The sequence below is a fragment of the Sander vitreus genome, chromosome 6 (assembly GCF_031162955.1).
Source record: "Sander vitreus isolate 19-12246 chromosome 6, sanVit1, whole genome shotgun sequence".
Lineage (NCBI taxonomy): Eukaryota > Metazoa > Chordata > Actinopteri > Perciformes > Percidae > Sander > Sander vitreus.
This window is the reverse complement of record NC_135860.1, coordinates 23,234,446-23,256,389: the sequence shown is the minus strand read 5'-3', so window position 1 is coordinate 23,256,389 and position 21,944 is coordinate 23,234,446. Positions and strand designations below refer to the sequence as shown.

Here is a 21,944-nt window from a genome sequence, read left to right as displayed (position 1 = left end):
TTGCATAATTGCCTTGTGTTCACTTTCAAATATTTGTCCAACTATTTAGTGTGTAACTACTCATAACAAGTAATTAATGTGGTGTTTGTTACTACAGGTAATTACAATTTGCACATGCTCTTAATAAAATGTAAAAAAAAAAAAAAATACTTACACACAAACACCGCTTCAAATGTTATCACTCCGTTGAATGGCCGTCATCAGTTGTTATCACTACCATAGATATGAGGCGGTAGGGCCCTACTCTACCTCCTAGTTGGCTCAGTACACTGTTATCATCCATTGGTAAAGTATATACTTAGAGTAAAGTTGAATCTACTTGGTCATTTTTTTCTTTAGGTGTTCTCTTAAAGTGCTCATGTTATGCTCATTTTCAGGTTCATAATTGTATTTAGAGGTTATATCAGAATTGTGTTGTACTGCACATTGCTGCAGCTCCTCTTTTCACCCTGTGTGTTGAGCTCTCTGTTTTAGCTACAGAGTGAGGCATCTCACTTCTATTCAATCTTTGTTGGGAGTCGCACATGCGCAGTACCTAGTTAAGGACTACTACCCAGAAGAAGCAGAGTATGAGGGAGTGCCACGCTAGCAGCTAGGAAATGCATTATAACGTGTTTTACAAAGTGACACACATTCGTCACGGAAGTAAAGGCTGGACTACAATAGAGCTGTTTGGAGCAGTTTGTGAACAGTGTTTTCTACGGTGGCCGATAGGGGCAAACGCCCTGCAACTTAAGAAAACACACGCAAATAGACAAAACACAAGCAAATTAAGAAAACGACTTCATTAATTTGACAACACATGTGCAGCATTCAGCAAACGTGCTGCAAATGCACACAACACAACCAAATACATAAACACGCTGCAAATAAAAAACGATGCAAAAAGAAAAGCACGCAAACCCCGAAAAAAGAAGCGATGCAAAAAAAAAAACAAACTTCATTAATTTGACAACACATGCGCAGCATTCAGCAAAAGCACTGCAAATGCATACAACACAACCAAATACATAAACACGCTGCAAATATGAAACGATGCAAAAAGAAAAGCACGCAAACCCAGAAAACAAATGCAACATAAAAAACGCAGCATCCAGATTACACAACGGAAGTTCTCCAGACCTCTAGAGGGAGCAGCTAGTGGAACAGCTTGATTTTCGACCACAGAGAGAGAGAGAGAGAGAGAGAGAGAGAGAGAGAGAGAGCATATAGACTGTAAATATTAAGTCTATGTTTGAGATATGTTTTCTCTCGTTTGGTGGGTGTGTCTCGGCTCAGGTCACAGGTGATACTCAATCAGCAGAGACGTCTGTAAACTCGTGGTAATAAAACATTTAAAACTGCATCAGCGTTTAACGTTGACGTTTGTTTAAGCCATATTACACAAGAGGGTTTAATTTCGAGGTCCGAAAGGCGCATCACTGAAGTATAGGCCTCCTCAAGTGTATTATTGTGATTATACAACAACAGTTACCAACAAAATAAGTGATCAATCTGTATTCATATTGCGGAGCAATTCGCTCTTGAAATACAAAAAACAAACAGGATTTATAGTCCCTCCCTGTTTAGTAAACCAGCCAATTTACCGTGGGATTTATCAATCTGAATAAATCCCGCTCGCACATATAAACACAAAACTGCTTTGCTAACGCCAACGTGTTGTAAGTAAGACATCTGCTGAAAAAGTTACTGTATTCATTAGCATGATTGCCGTACTGTTTAGTTCACAAACATCCAAAACACCAAAGTACAAACACATAGCGGACCAGACGCGAGCTTTTATTTTGAAAAGCCGAAGATCTGGGATGGCACCAGCCGGGAGGGCATGAGACGGGAGCATAGACTGTATATTATTAATATATTATGTTATTAATAATAATATGAATTTAATATACAGTCTGTGGAGTTATCCAGCAATGTACTTAATGTCTGTTAAAGGTGGACCTTTTCAACTCTTATATAATGCTGGATAGTTAAAATGAATAATAATGCATCATATTTTTATATTGTGACATTTTGTGAGTAAAATCTGAATCTGCAACTTTACCAGTAACATTTCTCTCTCAGCTTAATATAGTAGTACAATGTTTTTTTCTGAAGTAGAAGTACACAGGAAGTCAGTATAGTATACAGTGGGGTTGCTTTGAGGGCCTTCTGTCAGTTATTTGGGTACTATTGGTTTGGAGAAAGCTGCAAGCAGCAGTACCAGAGGCCAAGCCCGTTCCAAACAGGCACGTTTTGACTGGCACTGCAATAGTCACTCCAAAAGCAGGAGCTCATCTGATATACTTTCCAGTGATGTATTAACTCGCTATCTTCATTTGAGTTATATAGTAGCTAAGATTAACAACAGTAGTCGGAACACGGTTTTCCAAGTGTGCACCATTGCTGAAAAACCCCATGTTCAGACAATCTGTCCCTGAGTTGAGCATCAAAAATGTACAGACATATGTATGAAATAAAAATATGTGGTCCTGATGGACCGCAGCCTCCTGCCAGAGGGGAGGGGTTCAAAATGTTTGTGTCCGGGGTGAGAGGGATCGGCTACAATCTTTCCTGCCCGCCTTAGCATCCTGGAGGCATACAGGTCCTGGACAGACGGCAGATTGCAGCCAATCACCTTCTCAGCAGAGCGGATGATACGCTGCAGTCTGCCCTTGTCCTTGGCAGTAGCGTGCCAGATGGTGATGGAGCAGGTGAGGATGGACTCAATGATGGCATGATACACCATCATTGTCTTTGACAGGTTGAACTTCTTAATTTTTTAAACCGCTCGCCGCACAGTCCCGCTCTGAGCTTGTGTCTGTATCAGCAGAACTCTGTCAAAAAAAGAAGGAAATAAGAAAACACAACAATGCGGCTCTAATTACCGACCGAATGTACCGAAAAGAAATAGATTCACCATCTTTTCTGAGTCTGTCCAAGCATATCCTGTAATTTGGCAAACACATAATCCACCACCAAACAACATGCGCCATCTGCTATATGTCATCCATGCTGCAAGTAGTCTCGCATTGTCAGACCTTCCTCCATAGCGCTGCGGAGGAGGGTCTGGCTAGTCCACACAGCATTCAGGGATGGGAGAAAAACGTGCTCTGGTTTATTGACATTTCTAAAAGATTATTTATTTATTGGGTCATTTTTAGGCCTTTAGTATACAAGACAGCTGAAGACATGAAAGGAGAGAGAGGGGGGGAATGACACGAAGCAAAGGGCCGCAAGGCGGAGTCAAACCCAGGCCCGCTGCGTTGAGGAGGAAACCTGGGCGCCCGCTCTGCCAACTGAGCTATCCGGGCACCCGACATTTCTTTAAACCAATCACAATCGTCTTGGGCGCCGCTAAGCATCGGCAGAAGGCCCGGTGCCGCTACAAAATCGTCTTGGGAAGGAACTTGTTTTGGTGGAACGTGTACGTTCAAAAGTTGTTTTAGTTGTGCAACAGAAAACCCAGATTGGACAGATAGTCTAGCTAGCTGTCTGGATTTACCCTGCAGAGATCTGAGGAGCAGTTAACCATAGTCCTCATAAGAGTTTAAAAATCCTACACAAAGAAAGCAGAAGGTAACGGACATCCAGCCAATAGAGTGAAATCAGGAGCAATCCCGGAAGTAGAACGTCGTGGATATACAGTAGACTATGCTGCAAATGACATTGACTCAGCCTGTGCTGTCTTTTTCTCTAGACGCAGAGAAAGCCTTTGATCTTCTAGAGTGGGACTACTTCCCACCACTGGGAGGGTTCGCAGGGAGAGTGGGGTAAAATGTTATATAATCTTTGTACTAGGGCTGTCAGCATTAACGTGTTAATCGCGATGTGATTAAGGGCCTAATCGCATGCAGGCATTTATTAATTTATTTTACACTTCACTCGGCTTTGCGTCGTGCCTAACAGGCTACTATTTTGACCCTTTGCAGCACCGTTACTTATCATCAAGCTGTCACTTCCTCGTAACACATCCTGCTGCTGCAGGCTGCAGGCATGATAAAGAAAGACAGCAGCAATGAAATCCTGAATGGTGCTTTTTATTTTCCAAAACTCCCGGACGGCTCGTAGACAAGTCGAAAGCCATATGCACATTGTGTAAACCTGAATCAAAATATCACCGAAGCACGTCAAGCTTGAGCTAACACATACGGAGCTAAGCATAGTAGTACAGTTAATGTGATGCTAGACCACCGGCCCTTGGGGGGCGGGGGAGAGATGAATGTTCAGAAATAAGAGGTTGCTGTGGCCCGCCGTACAGGTTAGTTTGACCAGCGGGCAGCAGTGGTGGCCGGAGCGAGCAGCAGCAGCTGCGGCGGCCGGAGCGGGCGATCACGGGGGGACATCCTCAGCGGTGAAACGCAAACGGGGGCTGGAGTATAACCTAGCTAGGTGGAAAGCTAACGCTAGCCGGCCACCAGTTCCATCAATCCTGCTTGCAAGTGTCCGCTCATTAGACAAAAACTGGACTACATCCAACTTCAACGAAACTCCCAACGCGAGTTCAGAGACTGCTGTGTTTTTGTTGTTGTGGAAACAACAGTGTACCGGACTATCCAGCTTGTTTCTCTGTCGCCGGGTAAGAGTGGAGATGGGCTGTGTTAACACGGACTTGTGAACAATTTCCAAAAAGTGTGGCTCACTGTTGCATCTTAGTGTATTTCTGCCATTTACAGATGGATGGTAAAAAGTTCTCACACTACTATTACACTTGAGGTAAGGAGGGAATGAAAACACCTAAAAGAAATATTAAATGAAAGGGAGACAAAGAGATTAAGGTGTGTCAGAGAATTTTGTTTTCGAAAAAACTTTAAGCTGGTTTCACACCGCCTCCCGGCAACCGCCTGCAAGAGTGTTTTCACAAAGTGGGGGTAGGGGGAGCTGCAACTGAACCACGCATGCATCACTGAGAGGACTCGGAGTAACTGCAAAGCTGCATTCTTAATCATTTAACCAGGGGTTAGTGGGCCGGAACAATCCAGAACTGTACTCTGGCACCTCCCATTAATATGTAAATTAATATAATGGTCAGTTACTCACCAGTGTTTCATTCTGCAGCGGCACATCACCATGAGACCATGAATGAGGCAAATGTCTGTGATTAGTTCACCTATCTGTAATAACAGCAGAACAGTTGAGTGACTGGTCTAAACTGCTAAAGTCAGTTGAACAAGTGAAGTGAAGAAGTTAAAGTCGTTTGGCACAGTGTTTTATATGAGATAAAGATCAGATACAATCTTTTGTGAAATCACTTTGACTTAAATGACAAAATTATTGGTTTTGGTGAGACTAGGTTAACTGAAATGTTCAATATAATCTGATAGAGCATTTAACACAGGAATAAGACTTCGGCCTAATACAAAAAGTCTTGGGACTGGGATGTTTTGGGGGGGATTTTCTATGTAGAAAATACACACGGCGATACACTGGTAAGAGCAAATTACGTTTAACCATCTATCCAGCTAATTTATATACCTCACGTTACTCTATTGTGTTACAATGCTAAGCTAACCTGGGCTCATAACAGACACACCGCTACTAAAGGCCTGCTAACTCTGGTGTCTCCCTTGTGGAGTCAACCTCCGCTCTGGGGCGGCTTTTCAGCGACCCACCCTGTATGTTAACTAAAAAGTATTCCCATCCCTCTCCTGTCCCTTAAATCCACTGAAATATGCTTTCATCGAAAAAAAATTCCAAAAAGTGTGGCTCACTGTTAAGAGACTGCTGTGTTTTTGTTGTTGTGGAAACAACAGTGTACCGGACTATCCAGCCTGTTTCTCTTTCGCCGGGTAAGAGTGGAGATAGGCTGTATTAACAAAAAGTGTGGCTCACTGTTGCATCTTAATGTATTTCTGCCATTTACAGATGGATGGTAAACAGTTCTCACACTACTACTATTACACTTGAGGTAAGGAGGGAATGAAAACACCTAAAAGAAGTATTAAATAAAAGGGAGACAAAGAGATTAAGGTGTGTCAGAGAACTTGGTTTCGAAAAAACTTTAAGCTGGTTTCACACCGCCCCCTGGCAACCACCCTGACAACCACCTACCTGCAAGAGTGTTTTCCCAAAACGCAAGCTCTTTCAAAATGTTTCCTACCGCGCGGAGGTTGCACCAAAAATTCAGCACAATGAACTCTGGGAGACAGAGCTAACCGCTTCTACTACCATGATCAAAACTGTTTCCCCTCTGCCGCCTTCTCCTGTATTGAAATGACTTGAGGCGGCGAATTATGGTGTGTGAAATAACACTATTCTAGTCTAACAAAATTTACAATTCAGTGAAAAGTGTTTGTGTTGTGTGAGTTGTTACAATTATTAGAGTAGGAGAAAATATTCGCAACAGAGGGGGGATGCTGCAAAAATCTTCATTTCTGAAAGAAACTAATTTAAATCTGAGTCATGTGCAGTGAATAAAACTAGTTATTTTCACAGGGGTCTTGCTCCAAATATTTTATATTCTACCTTCTCTTCACACAACACACCTCCTGTGTTATCACACCTCATGTTTTTCCCCATAGATATAAAACGTTCCATACAATGAACAATACTAATATAATAATGAACATGTTTTTCACCCCGTTTTTCTGGCAACACTTCCTGCATTCTCTGCTTCTCTTTTCCTCCTCTCTCGAAAACGTGGATGTCCACACTACTACGTTTTCATTTTAAAACACATCTTTTGCTAGGTTTACGCCTCAATTCCACACAACTCTGCCATGGAGAGCTTTGGAAATGATGACACGGACTCTCACGCTTGCTCCCTGATTCAGTCTTGTCAATTACGATGTGTCCTTCCCTGATTCATCATGCCCCATTACGTGATCCTTTTCCTGAAAGAATACAAACGACATTTAATTATCGGTGGTAGCAGCTGTTGTGCAGTGAAATTCTGCATTTTATAGTGCTACTACTGCTTACATGAGCAGGAGACAAGCTATTATTCAATCCATTTGCTACAAATCCCATGCCCAGCAGCGTAATCAGCCTTATCAGCACATGCATGCCCAGTATAAGTCAGCGGTCTGTGATATGTTTTTTCAGGCATGTTAGTGTGAACAGAGATTAGTTCTGAAACAGTGCTAAAACATTTGTGAGGACAGAGATTGGTTTAAAACGCTGGTTTAAAATAAAAATGTAGTAGTGTGAATGTAGGCTGGGGTCCCTGGAGTCCAACAAAGCTGTCATTATTGAAATGCCACAATAGGCTTTGCTGTCACTTAATACACATGAACACTACCTTCTCTGTTTACGGTTGCTGCCTGTGTGTGGTTGCTGAAATCCTGCTTGCTTGTAAGAGTGAGACATTTGCCGTGACACACTGACATTAGCCTGACATTGTCAATTCCATAGAATTAGTGGAGTGTGACTCTAGGGTCAGTGGCACCAACCCTGCAATGCTTTGTGTCAAGAAAAGGGTTCTTAGCACCTCTTTTTTTATCCTGGAAACCCAGGGTTACACAGAGGGGATTCTTAACCCTTGTGTTGACTTTGGGTCACACTGGCCCATTTTTAATTTTTGTTTTATATCAGAAACAATGGGACGTAGAAATAAGCGCTGAAAATGTGTAGAAGAAAAATTTTTACAATTTAAAACGTTGGAAAAAACAAAGTGGTTTTTTTTCAAGGTTGACGGGAAGATGACACAAGGTAGGGTTAGGTAATGAGGCAAACTGTTTCTTTAAACCCAGCCCTCATCTTATATGGAAGTTCCACCCCTGAATTAGAAAACAGCTGATGATTTGCAGGACAGAGTTGTACAAAAAATTGTACAAGGAAAAGAAAGTGGTACAGCCCTGCCAGCTGGCCAACAATGAGGAGCTCAGAGAAAAGGGACTATAGGTAACCAGAGAAACTCCAAGAATACCTCAGAGAGAGAGAGAGAGAGAGAGAGAGAGAGAGAGAGAGAGAGAGAGGAAGGAGCAACGTGTAGGCTACCAGACTAACAGAGCTTTAAAACCCTGAGCCAGGCACAATCATGACGTCCTCAACTGAATACATTCAGTACCACGGAATTCTACTGCCCCTTCAAGCTCACAGCAAGGAGAGCTTGGAGTACGCCGAAAATTTCTCTGTGAAAGACACCGATGTATTTGCTGTGACTTACCCCAAGTCAGGTACAGTACAAAGTATTAATTCTCATATTTGTTTGTTGTCTCTTTTCATCTGTTCCCCCTGTTTACACATACAAGGAGCATGATGTCAATTGATCATGAAATCAAAGTCTGTGTAGACTTTAGGCCTTATGTTTTGAATAAATTATAGATAAAATTAGTGGCCATGTTATGGTGCCTTTGCACTATACATCAGATGCTTAGAGCACAAAAAAAATACAGATCCATCAGGTGTTTGATAAGCATCAGTGCTGCCTGAGGAAGAGAACTATTTCTGTGAGCTCTGGTTCTGTGGCTACTTGGTGTGGCTTTCATAGGCGCCGATTTTTTTGTTTTTTATGTTTTCCTCCGTGGGTGCTCACGGGCGCACGCCGTTGAAGTAGTACTCGCCCTGTCGTTTATTTCGTTGAGATAACTTCGCGAGTGATGGCGTCCTGTCACTGTTCAAGTTGCTCTGCTCACCCTAGGGGGATAGAGAGCGGATGACAGTTCGCTTGAGTTCAGTTAAGCAGACGGCGCTACGAGTTTATGACTTTTCATAAACAGCTGAAGGAGCGGTGGTGCGCAGTGTACATAGCCGAAACCCTGTTGTGCGTCTGCCCTATTTCTGATACATTTTTTACCGTGGCGAACCGCCACTATGCTATCGAACGCTCATACAGGTGCTATCGAACGCCCGATGGAGCGGGGTCACTAAAGAGGCGTTTTCATACGAGAAACGCTGTGATTGGTGGAGCAGGGGACTGACAGCGACATAACCAATCACACTATGACAGACGCTCCTTAGCGCCAACTGCAATGTTTATTTTTTTAAAGGTATGTAGCCTACTGGCAGTCTGACACGTGGGTGCTCGGTATTCTCCGTGGGTGCTCGAGCCCCGGAGCACCCACGGAGGGACTAATAAAGAAAATTAGTCAAAGGGGATACACAAATGTTCTTTTAATTCATTTTAATTATCCCTTTGAATTGCTAAAACAATAAGGCTATTGTTTTTATTTAAATACGTTGTCTCTTTTTGTAAATAAAATAATAATGAAAGAGACAACCACTGGTTCACAAAGCCTACAGTTTTCTAAGCTAGTTAGCGGTTGGCCCCTCCATATTTAATTACATTTTTTTTAATATACTTTTTATTGCTCTCCATTGGGGAAATTACAATTTACATGTAATGTACATTTACATTTAGAAATCACTACACACAGGCCTGAAATACACACACAAATGCTCAGGACCTATTCATGGGGACTTGAACCAAAGTATTTAGCTGTAAACAGAAAACGGGTTAAACAGGTTAAATCAGTCTCTGTGCACTGGCCAGAAAAAAATACTGTGCTACCTTCAGGTCGCTCTCGGAAAGTTGAGTTTTAAAAAGTATTGTTTGATTAAAAATGGTAATAGTGCAGTCAGTTGGTTTTGCTCAGGTATAGTAACGACACAGACGCGTTACTAATTGATTATTCATTAAAGAGTTGCGGCAAAACTTTAAAGTAGGCTACTTGTGCTTCAGTAGCAAATTACTTAGGCTACTTGAAGTAGTCGTAGTAGCCTACAAAAGTACACAACTTACCATATAAAAAAAACAATACAACAATGAGAGGAGTTTGGAGGCTCAAGATTGGGGGTCATGAAGTTTCAGTAGGCCTATATTAATTTTTTATTTGCGTTTATGTCTCAATTGAGATTTTCCCCACATACCATGAATGTAGCAGGGCGCTTCCTCTTTTCGTGTTTTATCGGTGCTACTTTGATTTAATCCTCGCAACATAATGTCTTCTGAAGAGATGTATCTGCTGTATCATGGACTTATGCTTCCTAAAGAGACTCATTCCTTGGAGAGCTTGAAGTTTGCGCGTGAATTCACGTTTAAAGACGAAGACGTCACGGCTGTCGTGTATCCGAAGTCAGGTCAGTGTTTCTGTAAGACGAGTTGTTTTGGGCTCACCGAAGTCATGGTAAAAAATAAAATTAGTGTATTTATTATGATCAGTTCTCACATTAAAACAAAAAACCGAACAAGTTGCAGACTTAGAAATGTTTCCAAGGTTTAGAACTTATTATGGTAAAACTAGCACATTGTGTGTGTGTGTGTGTGTGTGTGTGTGTGTGTGTGTGTGTGTGTGTGTGTGTGTGTGTTTGTCAGTCATTGAGGGTGATGTCTGCATGAAATGGAATGTGCTCTTTTGCTCATTTATCAATTTACTTTCCATACCTCCCTATTACTATTCATGGTCATGGGAACCAAGGCCTATCCGTGCAGCAGTCTTGGTATGTATTATCTGATGCTCTATTGTTATCTGCAGGTACAATCTGGATGCAGGAGATCCTCCCACTGGTGCTGAATGGGGGGGATCTGACGCCGATCCAAACCATTCCTAACTGGGACAGGGTCCCCTGGCTGGAGGAGAAAAGATTAGCAATGGTTGTGGATCAGTTGGCATCTCCACGGGCGCTGGTCACACATTTTCCTTACCGCCTCATGCCCCCTTCCTTCCATACCTCCAAAGCCAAGGTAAAAGGGTGGAGGCTTTGTGTGATAGTCCCGTGGTCTCATTCCATAATTAATAAGACACATTTACCCTGTTATGGTATTGAATTAGTCTCTCGTGTCTCTGCCACAGGTGATCTATGTCATGAGGAACCCTAAGGACGTCATGGTGTCTTCATATTTCTTCCATCAGATGGCCGAATTCCTCGAGGATCCAGGAACCTTTGATGAATTCATGGATAAATTTCTTGAGGGCAGAGGTCAGAGGTCTCATCCCACATAAAGAGTTTACTCTGAAAAATGTATGAACTTCGGCAGTAGAGAGGTTCAGCATTTTGGTGTATTACCATGTGAACCGATTTTGGATTGTGAAAGACAAAGTCATCTTTGTATGTCATTTCTGCTGAAGTAGCTCAGTGGTTGTTTGCATTTATACTGTGGTCTGTTGTCTGCAGTATTGTTTGGAAAATGGACAGACCATGTGAAGGGCTGGAGAGACACAGAGCTGGGAGACAGAATAATGTACATCACATATGAAGAAATGGCTAAGGTAAAACTCTCCCCAGAACTTTCATGGCCTACTGCTGAGTTTTTTTTTTTTGTAGAAAAAAATTAATATTATATTATTATTACTGGTAAAGTTACCGGGTACCGGACATTTTCTCACCGGTTCCCAACTCCCAACATGCACACGTACACACATCTGTGCAACAGTCATTGTACTGTAGCCTACGTCAGCGTTGCATTATCTCATCATCCAACAGTCTCACCATTCCATTATCCCATCTCACCAACAGTTTAATACTTACTCGCACATCCAAACGTAGTCAGAGAAGGGCCTCATCTTCTTTCCGATCGCATGGACGTTCCGAAACAGCAGTCGCATTCTCTCAAACTGTGCTGCTTTCATGGACGTCAGTGACTTGACCGCAGCGGTCTCCTCCGGGAACGCGCAGTCTTTGATAGTTTACAACTTATCGTGTGTAGGTGGCTTTTTGATGACTCGTGGTCCTTAATTGCTTCTAATTTTAAGTTTTTAGTCCCGATTACATTTGACTTCGCTTTCTCTGAGCCATACACACGACAGTCACTGCAGTACATTTGTTCTGTACTGCTGTCATAAATCAGCCACTCACGAACCTTGCCATTGTCACCAATTGTCCACTTTGAATTAAAACGTCTTCTTTTACTTTTCTTTGACTCATCCTCATCTTTTTGTTGGTTGTTCGTTTCAGCTGGCCTCTTTACATTGGCTACCTGCCAATGTGGCAGTTAGATTGACAGTGTTACCAGCCAATTGCAAAATTAAATGTCTTGTTAACCATTGCAAGAGTAAACTTTACCTGAGTAGGCTGTGTAGACAACCATTGATTGATTAGTGTGTGTTCCATCACACACGTGACGAATGGAAAAAAGCTGCGACTCCTGTGTAGACCAGCCGTAACTAAAGCTGCTTAAATATGACCAGCCACACTTAAGCTCATTGTCAAGGACTTCACAATGGATCATGAATAAAGTTCTTCATGAGAGAAGGTACATTATAAGATAAAGGCAAACTGTTGCCTCACATAAATGAAAGAACATGTGTCCATGTGACCCTCTTTAGGACCTCCCTGCAGCTGTCAGGCGTATCTCAGATTTCCTGGGCCGTAATCTGAGTGAAGAAGTCATTCAGAAGATAGCAGAACATTGCTCCTTCAAGACCATGAAGACCAACAAAATGTCCAACTTCAGCCTGGTCCCTAAGGAGTACATGAACCCCGACAAATCTCCCTTCTTCAGGAAAGGTGAGGCTCCGTGCCGTGTGTCCATCCTCACTTCCTCTGCTTTCGTCAGTTTGCCTTGAATTGCATTTAACTTGAAGCTGATCAGGTCAGTTTAGTACAACACTAGTCTTGCGTTGCCAGACCTTCCTCCACAGCGCTGCGGAAGAGGGTCTGGCTAGTCCACACAGCACTCCGGGATGGGAGAAAAACGTGCTCCGGTTTATTGGCATTTCTTTAAACCAATTACAATCGTCATGGGCGGCGCTAAGCACTACGGGTGGGGGGAAAATCAATACAGCATAGTATCGCGATATTTTTCATGGCAATAGTGTATCGATACACAGACGCCAAGTATTTTATTATATATGTGTTGGTCAGTTTGTCTGCTTGACAATCCCATTTTGCAGCAATAAAAGTGAAGTGAGATGAACAAACAGAGATAGATAAATAGATCTTTTTAGATAAAACAGATGTTGACAAAGTTTCATTTTGGAGACATAATATGAAATTGGGAAAAATTTGAAGTTGGAAAAACGGTAATAAATTGCAAAATATCGCAGAATATTGCAATATGTTTAAAATCGCAATAATATCGTATCGTGACATAAGTATTGTGATGATAACGTATCGTGAGGCCTCTGGTGATTCCCACCCCTACTAAGCGCCAGACAGAGCCACGGTGCCGCTGCAAAATAGCCTCGGGATGTAAAAGTAGGTGGAACGTGCGCGTTTAAAAGTTGTTTTAGTCGTGCAACAGAAAACTCAGATTGGACAGATAGTCTAGCTAGCTGTCTGGATTTACCCTGCAGAGATCTGAGGAGCAGTTAACCATAGTCCTCATAAATCCACCGGAGTTTAAAATACTAACACAAAGAAAGCGGAAGGTAACCAGTCCCTCCAGGATATCGCGGCCTTTTTTTGAGATTGTTGCGGCCCAAAATGCCTGATTTCGCGGGAGTTTTGTAAAAAATTGCGATAAAAGTTGCGATGTCTTTTGTATGTTTGTTGCAATGAAGTTGCGGGAGACAGTGAAAGTTGCAATTTATTTTATTTTTTTTTATATTTCTTTCAAAATAAAAAGGAAACTCATTTTGGGGAGAATAAAATTACTCTGGGCTGAGATTTCCTAGTAACCTTACCAAAAAGTCTCAGGATGCTGTAAATGTTGGTATAACATGAAAATGGCTGGTGGATTTAAGACAAAAAATAATAATTTATTGAATCAATCAAATCTATCAGTGGCTTGTTGATCTTTACATTGTTAGTTATTTTCCTATGCTGGCCTGGGCTGGGACACACATTCATACGGTTTGATAGAGTACTGACTTTAACTTATCATTGCACTTAAAATAACGAGCGTAGGTCATCGTGTCGTCTCATCTCCTTTTTCTCCTGCATCCACCGTGTGTGTGTGTTTGTGTGTGTGCAAGCGTCAGTCGCGGGGGGTACGGAGCAGTAGCCCCACCCGCTGCAGAGAGCCGACAGCCAGGCTTCAGCAACTTCAGCAACTTTTAAATCGTTAAAGTCTACATTGATGTTAAAATGTATCGGACGGTCTGAAATGTTTTGCACGGTCTTTCGCTGTACGTTTTGTTGGTAAATGAGTCCCACACACGTCTCGTCTTCATATCAAAAACAAGGAAATGATCAACCCGTTCTCACTCCCGATTGGTCATTGGTTCTCAGAGTGCACGTGGGACTGCTGTGATTGGTTGAAGTCGCGGGAAACTTCAGGTTATTGGTCAAATGTGCGGAAAAGTTGCGGTGATTGGTCAAAATTGCGAGTCGCACCAAATTCTGGGGATTGGTTGAATTGGCGTGAATTGGCGACATCGCGAAATCCTGGAGGGACTGGGTAACGGACATCCGGCGGAATTTCCGGCGGCACCGGAGCAATCCCTGAAGTGGAATGTTGTGGGTATAGACTAATTCAACCAAGTGTTCAAATTGGGTTATTAGGATTGATATTTCAGTGTCCATAAAAATGTCTGACTGTATTTTTTAGATTTCTACTAAATGAATCGGTGCACTCATGTGACTGTCTTGGTGTGTGTGTTTTCGTACTAGGTGTTGCCGGAGACTGGGAAAACCATTTTAGCTCCGAGCAACTGGCCAGATTCACATCGGCCATTCGCAAAGAGCTGGAGAGTGCGAGCTTCTCTCTGCCATGGAGCATGGATTGACCATCAACCAAAGCAAAGAGAGAGGGAAAGAGTTGTAGAAATAAAATCAAGTAGGAAATCGGTGATAACTAGGCCAAAATTTACTTTTGGTTTTAATACTAGGCATATGACTAAAAACATTTTATTGATTTTAAAAACACTGAATATGGTTAAAACAACCATGACTTGCATTATAGCAAAACATACATGTTATTAAACAGAAAATGTGTTTTTGTGCTAATTACTGCATTATTGCCTGGTGTTCACTTTATACATTTTTGTCCCTACTACTTAGTGTGTAGTCTCATACTGGCTACACCGCACATACATTCTAATCAGAATCAGAAATACTTTAATAATCCCAGGGGGAAATCATTTTTGTTACAACTCCAGATATACAAACAACATATATTATCCAGACTTTAACATATATATTAAAAACAAATATACAGTTATATAAAAGATCAAATATACAGTGTTAATGTGCAAATAGCGCAATAAAAAAGAGAAATGATTGTCTATGTTTGAGAGATTACAGAGTGTGTGACTCTCTGAGGGAGGCCTTGTAAAGTTTAATGACCACAGGCAGGAACGATTTCCTGTGGCGCTCTGTGGTGCATCTGGGTGAGAGGAGTCTTCTGCTGAAGGTGCTCCTCTGCTGGGCCAGTGTGTCGTAGAGAGGGTGTGAGACATTATCCAAGATGGACTGAAGCCTGGACAGCATCCTCCTCTCCGCCTCGATCGTCAGTGTGTCCAGCTCCTCCCCCACGACATCACCAGCCCTCCTGATCAGTTTGTTTAGTCTGTTGGTGTCTACGACCTTCATCCCACTGCCCCAGCATGTGACAGCGAAGTAGATAGCACTGGCCACAACAGACTGATAGAACATCCTCAGCATTGTCCGACAGATGTTAAATGACCTCAGCCTCCTGAGGAAAAAAGAGTCGACTTTGGCCCTTTTTGTAGACAGCCTTGGCGTTTCTAGTCCAGTCCAGCTTATTATTTAAGTACACCCCCAGATACTTATATTCCTCAACAGTGTCCACAGGGACCCCCTGGATGGAAACAGGGGTCCCAGATGATTTCGCCCTCCTCAGATCCACCATGAGCTCCTTCGTTTTTGTCACGAGCTGCAGATGGTTCAGCTCACTCCAAGTGACAAAGTTGCCCACAACAGTCCTGTATTCATTTTCATCACCCTTTTCGATGCAGCCAACTATTGCTGAGTCATCAGAAAACTTCTGAAGGTGGCAGGACGCAATAGTTGAAGTCAACTAGAGAAAAAGAAAACGCTGTGGGTTGTTTGTATTTCCATAAACCAATCACAATCATCTTAGGGCAGCGCTAAGTTCCGGACGCAGAGACGGTGGCTCTGCAAAATGGTCTCTGGAAGGACCTTTGTTTTGGTGGAACATTTGCACCCCGCAAAAGAAAACGCCACATACAATATTAAATCAAGTTAACTGTTCATAATAAATTAGCCGTAATTTGCTTTTCCCGTTGTATCACCGTGTGTACTTCATCCTATGCAATCCCACCAATCGTTCCCAAAACGTCCCAGTTAGATGCCATAAAAATATTCTTTGTAAATCTTTATAATCATTCCCCCGAAAGAACCAAGCAGGCCTGCCTTGTTGCACAATCCAAATTTTCTTCAAAACTTGCCATTTTCAGCATGTAGCTTGCTAGCTCAAAGTTTGGATTTTGAGAATGGCAACACACAGTGAGCGGAAGGTGAGGGGCAAAGCCTGACATCCTGCGTGTGAGCCAAGCGCCTTATGTCCGGCTTTATCCTAGAAATCTACTTCCGTTGACCCAGACTACTTAGTGTATAACTACTGATAACAAGTGAATACTGTTGAACAAATATACACATGGTTTTTGTTACTACAAGTAATTACAATTTGCAGAGGGAGGTTTTTGATAATTATCTAGTAAATGCTTAATGAATGTGCTATACCCATTATTGTGGTAATAAAATACAGGTAGTGTATGTGAGAGAAGAAACTTCCTCACAAACCCCCACATAGAATGTTATCACTCCGTTAAATGGCCTTTATCAGTTGTTATCACTACCATAGATATGAGGCGGTAGGGTCCTGCTCTACTTCCTAGTTGGCTCAGAAGGCCGTTATAATCCATTGGTAAGCTGGATCACCCATTCGCGTAAATATTTGAAGCCCACAGCAACTGTTCAACTGGGGCGCTAAAAAGGGACACCAATGGGTTTTCTTGGGGGGCATTTTAGGCCTTTATTTCCATAGCTTATTTCCCAGCTTAAGACATGAACGGGGAGAGAGGGGATAACATGCAGCAAAGGGCCGCAGGTCGGAGCCGAACCCAGGGAGCAAACCTCTACACATGGGCGCGCTCTCCACCAGGTGAGCTACCCAGGCGCCCGGGACAACAACGGTTTTAACAGCGACTGTTACCAAAAGAATAGGTAGCTTTCTAAACCTACTAGTAGGTGTAGCAGGCCCCGTCTAACCCATATCTATTAGGCTGATAACCACTGATCACGCCCATTCAATGGAATGATAACATTCAATATGGGCGCCACAAATCAAGTGACAATATGCTTAACAAAAGCTTGATGCCATGTAAAACAATGTGCTATGATCGGATTATAGTATTCTAGGGGTTAATTTTCCCAACAGTCTCAATCTCCCAAGCTCTTTACACAATAAAATGAAAGGGACAGAAATGTAATTTTAATCACACATTATATGCTTCATTGATGTTTTTTGGTGGATTATTTGGTGACATTTCATTGAGTGATTAATTCAAATTCACTATTTTTGAATTACTACTGGACTGATATGTATTCCTTCAATATCTTATGTGTATTACTTATTGCATGCTTGCTTTGGCCTTAAAGTATATAATAAAGGAAAAGTCATGTAGAACCTCACCAATCATGCATCCAACATCATTCTCCTAGTCAATAATAATCTATATTCTTTACTATATTTTATATTGTGTTATTTGATTCTACTGTTTTCTATTCCTATATTTTAAATGTTGCCCTATTTCATGTTTATGTCTTTGATTCTAATTTTTACTTGTATATCTTGTATACTCTTATTTAATATCTATCTTATTAGGGGTCCAAGCCCGAGGGGGCTCACCTATTGCTTTCCTAAGGATTATTCTTTTATTGATAAAACTGATGCTACAGCCTAAACCGTACATGGTGGGGGGGGTGCCATCGTGATTTATTGTAAACCTACTTTTTCTACGAACAAATTTGTGTAGCTAGCTACGAAATCACGAACTTTGCCATATCTTGGCCAAAATAAATGCTATCTTTGCAAAACTTTAGATTCTTGTTTGTCATGACCCTTTGAGGCTCGCCAACCAATTTTACAAAAATTGGCCTCTAGGGGTCGCTACAAGTACAAAAAGTTTATATCTCATGAACGGCTCAAATTAAATTTTAAGGGTACCATCTAGGGCCACTCCTGAGGCCACGCCTACAGTAGGGTACTGATTCGTCAAAGTGAGTGTGGTCTATGGGACCCAAGTTTGGATTCACCACTTACACTAATGTGAGCAACTTCAAATTTACAGTTTAGATGTACAATGGTTCATGGACCTCACATACAAGAAATTACACATATAGACCACTAGGTGGCGCTATAATGATGTAAAACGTGTTTTTGCCTATAACTCCCACATTCCACATCGCACATTAGAAAACCTTACATCTACGTGTTCCTTGAATCGAGCTGAATCTGATCATATAGGCCACGGCCATTTCCGCTAACAAATCTTTTCGCAATATTGTGCAATGCGCAAAACCAACTTTTTCTATCTCCTCGTAGCCCGTGCGACTGATCTGCACGAAACCTGGTACGTTGCATCGCCAGATGGACCTGACCAAATGTTTTCAAAAGAATTTTGCTACGATAAAGTATGCGCATTTTACGACCAAACTAATTTTCCTAGCTAGCTACAAAACACAAACTTTAGCATATCTTGGTCAAATTAATAGGTATCAGAGCAACACTTGGTATTGTTGTCCGACATCCCACTCTGAGGATCTGTACCAAATTTGGTGAGGATCGGCCATTAGGGGGCGCTATAATTAACGTAGACGAGTTTTGGCCCTTTTACTCAGTCAATGTTAATGGGATATTTGCAACTGCAACGTACCACAGACCTTGCGGCTCAAACCTCTCGATATTTCCTGACGTTTGCCTCCCCACGTTACGCTTTGGGTCCCGCTTTTGCGTGCTCCCCGGGTCGTTGGGGGCGACTGGCGCCGGGAGGCTTGGACCCCATCATAACTGCTTGCAGTTCTAGTTTTATCTTGTAATTTTACTAACAGCGAAGCCAAATGCTGCACATCACTTATTTACTTTAAATGTTTTTGATTCCACTAGATGGCAGCCACACATCATCACTGGTTCTGTTCACTCATAAAAATACCAGGACATGGGCTGACCGATTCATATACACACAAAGGTCATAATAATCACAAAACTTTATTTATAGTACATTCACAGAAGGCTGGGAGTCTGAGTGGTGCTGCTGTTAAAAATAGGCTGTTGCTCGTTTTTATGCCACATTAAAATAAAAAAATGTCTTGTTAGAGATCTGAAAAAAACATACTACAGGAAGACAATGTTACTAGGATCAGCCCAACAGTCTTAAAGTTTAAATATTATAAAGCAATAGCCCACACAGCAAATGTGTCAATGACTGCATCTCCCAATCACGGTTTTCTTTCTTATATCCTGCATTAAGTCAGGTAAGAGATGTCAAATTTGTCATTGATCTTGGTTATGCATTATCTAAACTAGTACAGTGCCCGTTTGGAACGGGCCGTTGCTTGGCCTGTGGTATTGCTGCTTGTAGCATTCTCCAGAACCAAATTGTACCCCAAAATTACTTACAGAAGGACCCCAAACCAACTAATATGTAACACAACTGTATAACCTACTACTGACTTGCAGTGTACTTCTACATCAGAGAAAGACATTATACTACTGCATTTACCTGACAGAGAATGCTGCAGATTCAGAATTTGATCACATAATATCACAATTAAAATGTGGAATAATCAGACAGTTGCCTCATGGAGTCATGGCAGTGTGCTACCCATCTGGCCTGTTATGAGAGCCAATCAGCAAAAAGCTGCATTAATCAACCACCAGAACCGGATCGAGTACAGAGATGGAGTCACAGGGACGGAGTCGGCTCCGGACTGTGAGAGTGTGTCTATGCGCATAGAGAGAGAGAGAGAGAGAGAGAGAGAGAGAGACTGAGGGGGTGGAAAGAAAAGGTGGGAGGCAATGCAAATAAAGAGTTTTAAAGTTAAAGAGTTTTTCAACTACAGTTTTGTGCTTTTTCATCAACGATATTGCATGTTGATATGTTGATATATATCATCATATGTATGATATCAGTTATGGTAGCGCCTTTTTTCAGTTGTGATCATTGATTGTAAATATTAATGGACAAAGCATCCGGTTCGGCGAAGTGCTGCAAATGCGGAAGTGTTTTAAACCTGCATTCTATCTGAATTTTTGTAAAATTGTTGTTGTAAAAGGAGGTCGGTTTCTATAGAAGTCTATGAGAAAGTGACCCACTTCTCACTTGATTTATTACCTCAGTAAACATTTTCATAATGAGTTTATGGTCTCAATCGCTAGCTTTAAGTCTTCTGCAATACAGAATGATGTTCATTTTTTGAATCATTGATTTTAAAATCGGCGATAAAGCAGGGGGTGTTTTAGGGCGTGGGTTGGCTATGATGATGTAACGTAGTGTAAGCAGCGTTGCCAACTCTCAGCTAACGTCACAGTCAGATACCACCCAACAGTCTATTGCTCCTCCCCACAGATGTATTACGAGAACTGGATACAGTGTTCGGCGGGAAGCCCCGTACATTCCAATGAGAGTGCTCAAAAGCGCATAAAGCAAACATGGAGCTCGGATCTTCCGCGTTGTTGGCCCATGACGTCACGATGGACACGCGCACTAGCAATCAAAGCAACAATTTGTTTGTGTTGTCTTAGCAACCGGTAGCAACATGCTCATTCATGAGCTTATCTCTCGTGTCTCTTACAAGTGGCGAACTCATGAACTCGCCGTTTTCATTGTCTAAAATATTCACTAACATTAAACATTGTGTTTTCGTTGTTCCCGATCGTTTACATGCTTAGCTAAATAAATGATAGATGTATTTAGCTAGACAACCAAGGAGATTTAATAATTATGTCGTGCTACTACTTATGTAGGCATATAGCTAGCTATGTAGCTATATATCTTAATACAGCCATGCTAGCTACCCCTGATGTTAGCAACTAGCTAGCTAGTCGATAGCTCGCCAGTTTGGGAAATGCTAATGACGTTACATCCACGTAGCTAACAGGCTTTACAGCATACATACATCCCTCGGATGTATCATAACATCATAAGATAATACCATGGACGTATTAATAGAACACATGGTGAATTACAACCATTAGCTATATCCATTATTACAGCTAGCTACATGACCTCGGGAGAACAGTCATGTGAGCGGGCGGGCGCAGTCCCGCGGCTCTGCTCGCGTCCATTATGCGCGTTCATCATGCCTAATTTAATAATTCTGGATTCGCTACTAGTGAATGTTAAAAACATGATGTTTTAAACAAGGACCCTTTAATTGTTTAATAAATATAGACGTTTCTTTCGCCATGCAAAGTCTATGTTAAAAGTCTTTCTGGGCCATGGGGTGCAGTACCACCGTTATCTCTTAAAGTGCCCATATTATGAAAAAAACACATTTTCTGGGATTTGGGGTGTTCTTTTGTGTCTCTGGTGCTTCCACACGCATACCAACTTTGAAAAAAATCCATCCATGCTGTTTTGAGTGAGATACGGTTTCTGAATGTGTCCTGCCTTCAGTCTCTGGGTGAGCTGTTCAAAATCGGCACGGCTTGTGACGTCACAAGCCGAAACGTGCTGGCTAACCGCAACCGTTAGCTCGTAGCATTAGCATGCTAACGCTAGCATGCTACCTCGTTCTCAATAGCAAAGCACTGCTACAACACACACAAATTCACCATAATCTACAAAAGAACTACTTACATTTAGAAGCGCCCTCATTTAGAAGTCTCCCAGCTAATCCTGCCTTGTAACTGACCGAAGTTGGAGAAACAGCCTTTCTTTTACTGTCTATGAAGCTAGCTAGCTGACATGATCTACATCTGAGCTACTGCATGTGCGAGTGCAATCAAAGATAGTACAGAAGAAGAAGAAGAAGAAGAAGAAAAGAGGTCTCACTCTGTAGCTAAAACAGAGACCAGGTGAAAAGAGGATCTGCAGCAGTGAGAGAGAGCTGTGCAGGATAAACAAAAATATGGTGTTTTTTGAAAATTAAACCATGTAAACCTATTCTGGTACAACCTTAAAATACAATTATGAACCTGAAAATGAGCATAA

General features: G+C 41.9%; 1 protein-coding gene across 2 annotated transcripts; it reads left to right on the top strand.

Moving 5' to 3' along the window:
• Positions 1-7,752: 7,752 nt before the first annotated feature.
• Positions 7,753-17,421, top strand: LOC144519953 (sulfotransferase 2B1-like). Of its 2 annotated transcripts, none has more exons than XM_078253498.1 (6): positions 7,753-8,099; positions 10,398-10,606; positions 10,716-10,842; positions 11,038-11,132; positions 12,189-12,369; positions 14,416-17,421. In XM_078253498.1, exons 1-6 carry the CDS (start codon positions 7,961-7,963, stop codon positions 14,529-14,531), a joined length of 867 nt encoding a protein of 288 aa, XP_078109624.1. In that variant the 5' UTR covers positions 7,753-7,960; the 3' UTR covers positions 14,532-17,421. The 2 variants fall into 2 exon arrangements, with proteins under 2 accessions (XP_078109624.1, XP_078109625.1); XM_078253499.1 differs by lacking the exon at positions 7,753-8,099 and adding an exon at positions 9,799-10,002.
• Positions 17,422-21,944: the final 4,523 nt, after the last annotated feature.

What these genes read in the sequence shown, in the direction of transcription:
- LOC144519953 (XM_078253498.1), top strand. Translation starts at nt 7,961, where the DNA reads ATGACGTCCTCAACTGAATACATTCAGTACCACGGAATTCTACTGCCC. An exon ending in TGTGACTTACCCCAAGTCAG is followed by an intron (nt 8,100 to 10,397) that starts GTACAGTACAAA and finishes TGTTATCTGCAG; the next exon opens with GTACAATCTGGATGCAGGAG. An exon ending in TCCATACCTCCAAAGCCAAG is followed by an intron (nt 10,607 to 10,715) that starts GTAAAAGGGTGG and finishes TCTCTGCCACAG; the next exon opens with GTGATCTATGTCATGAGGAA.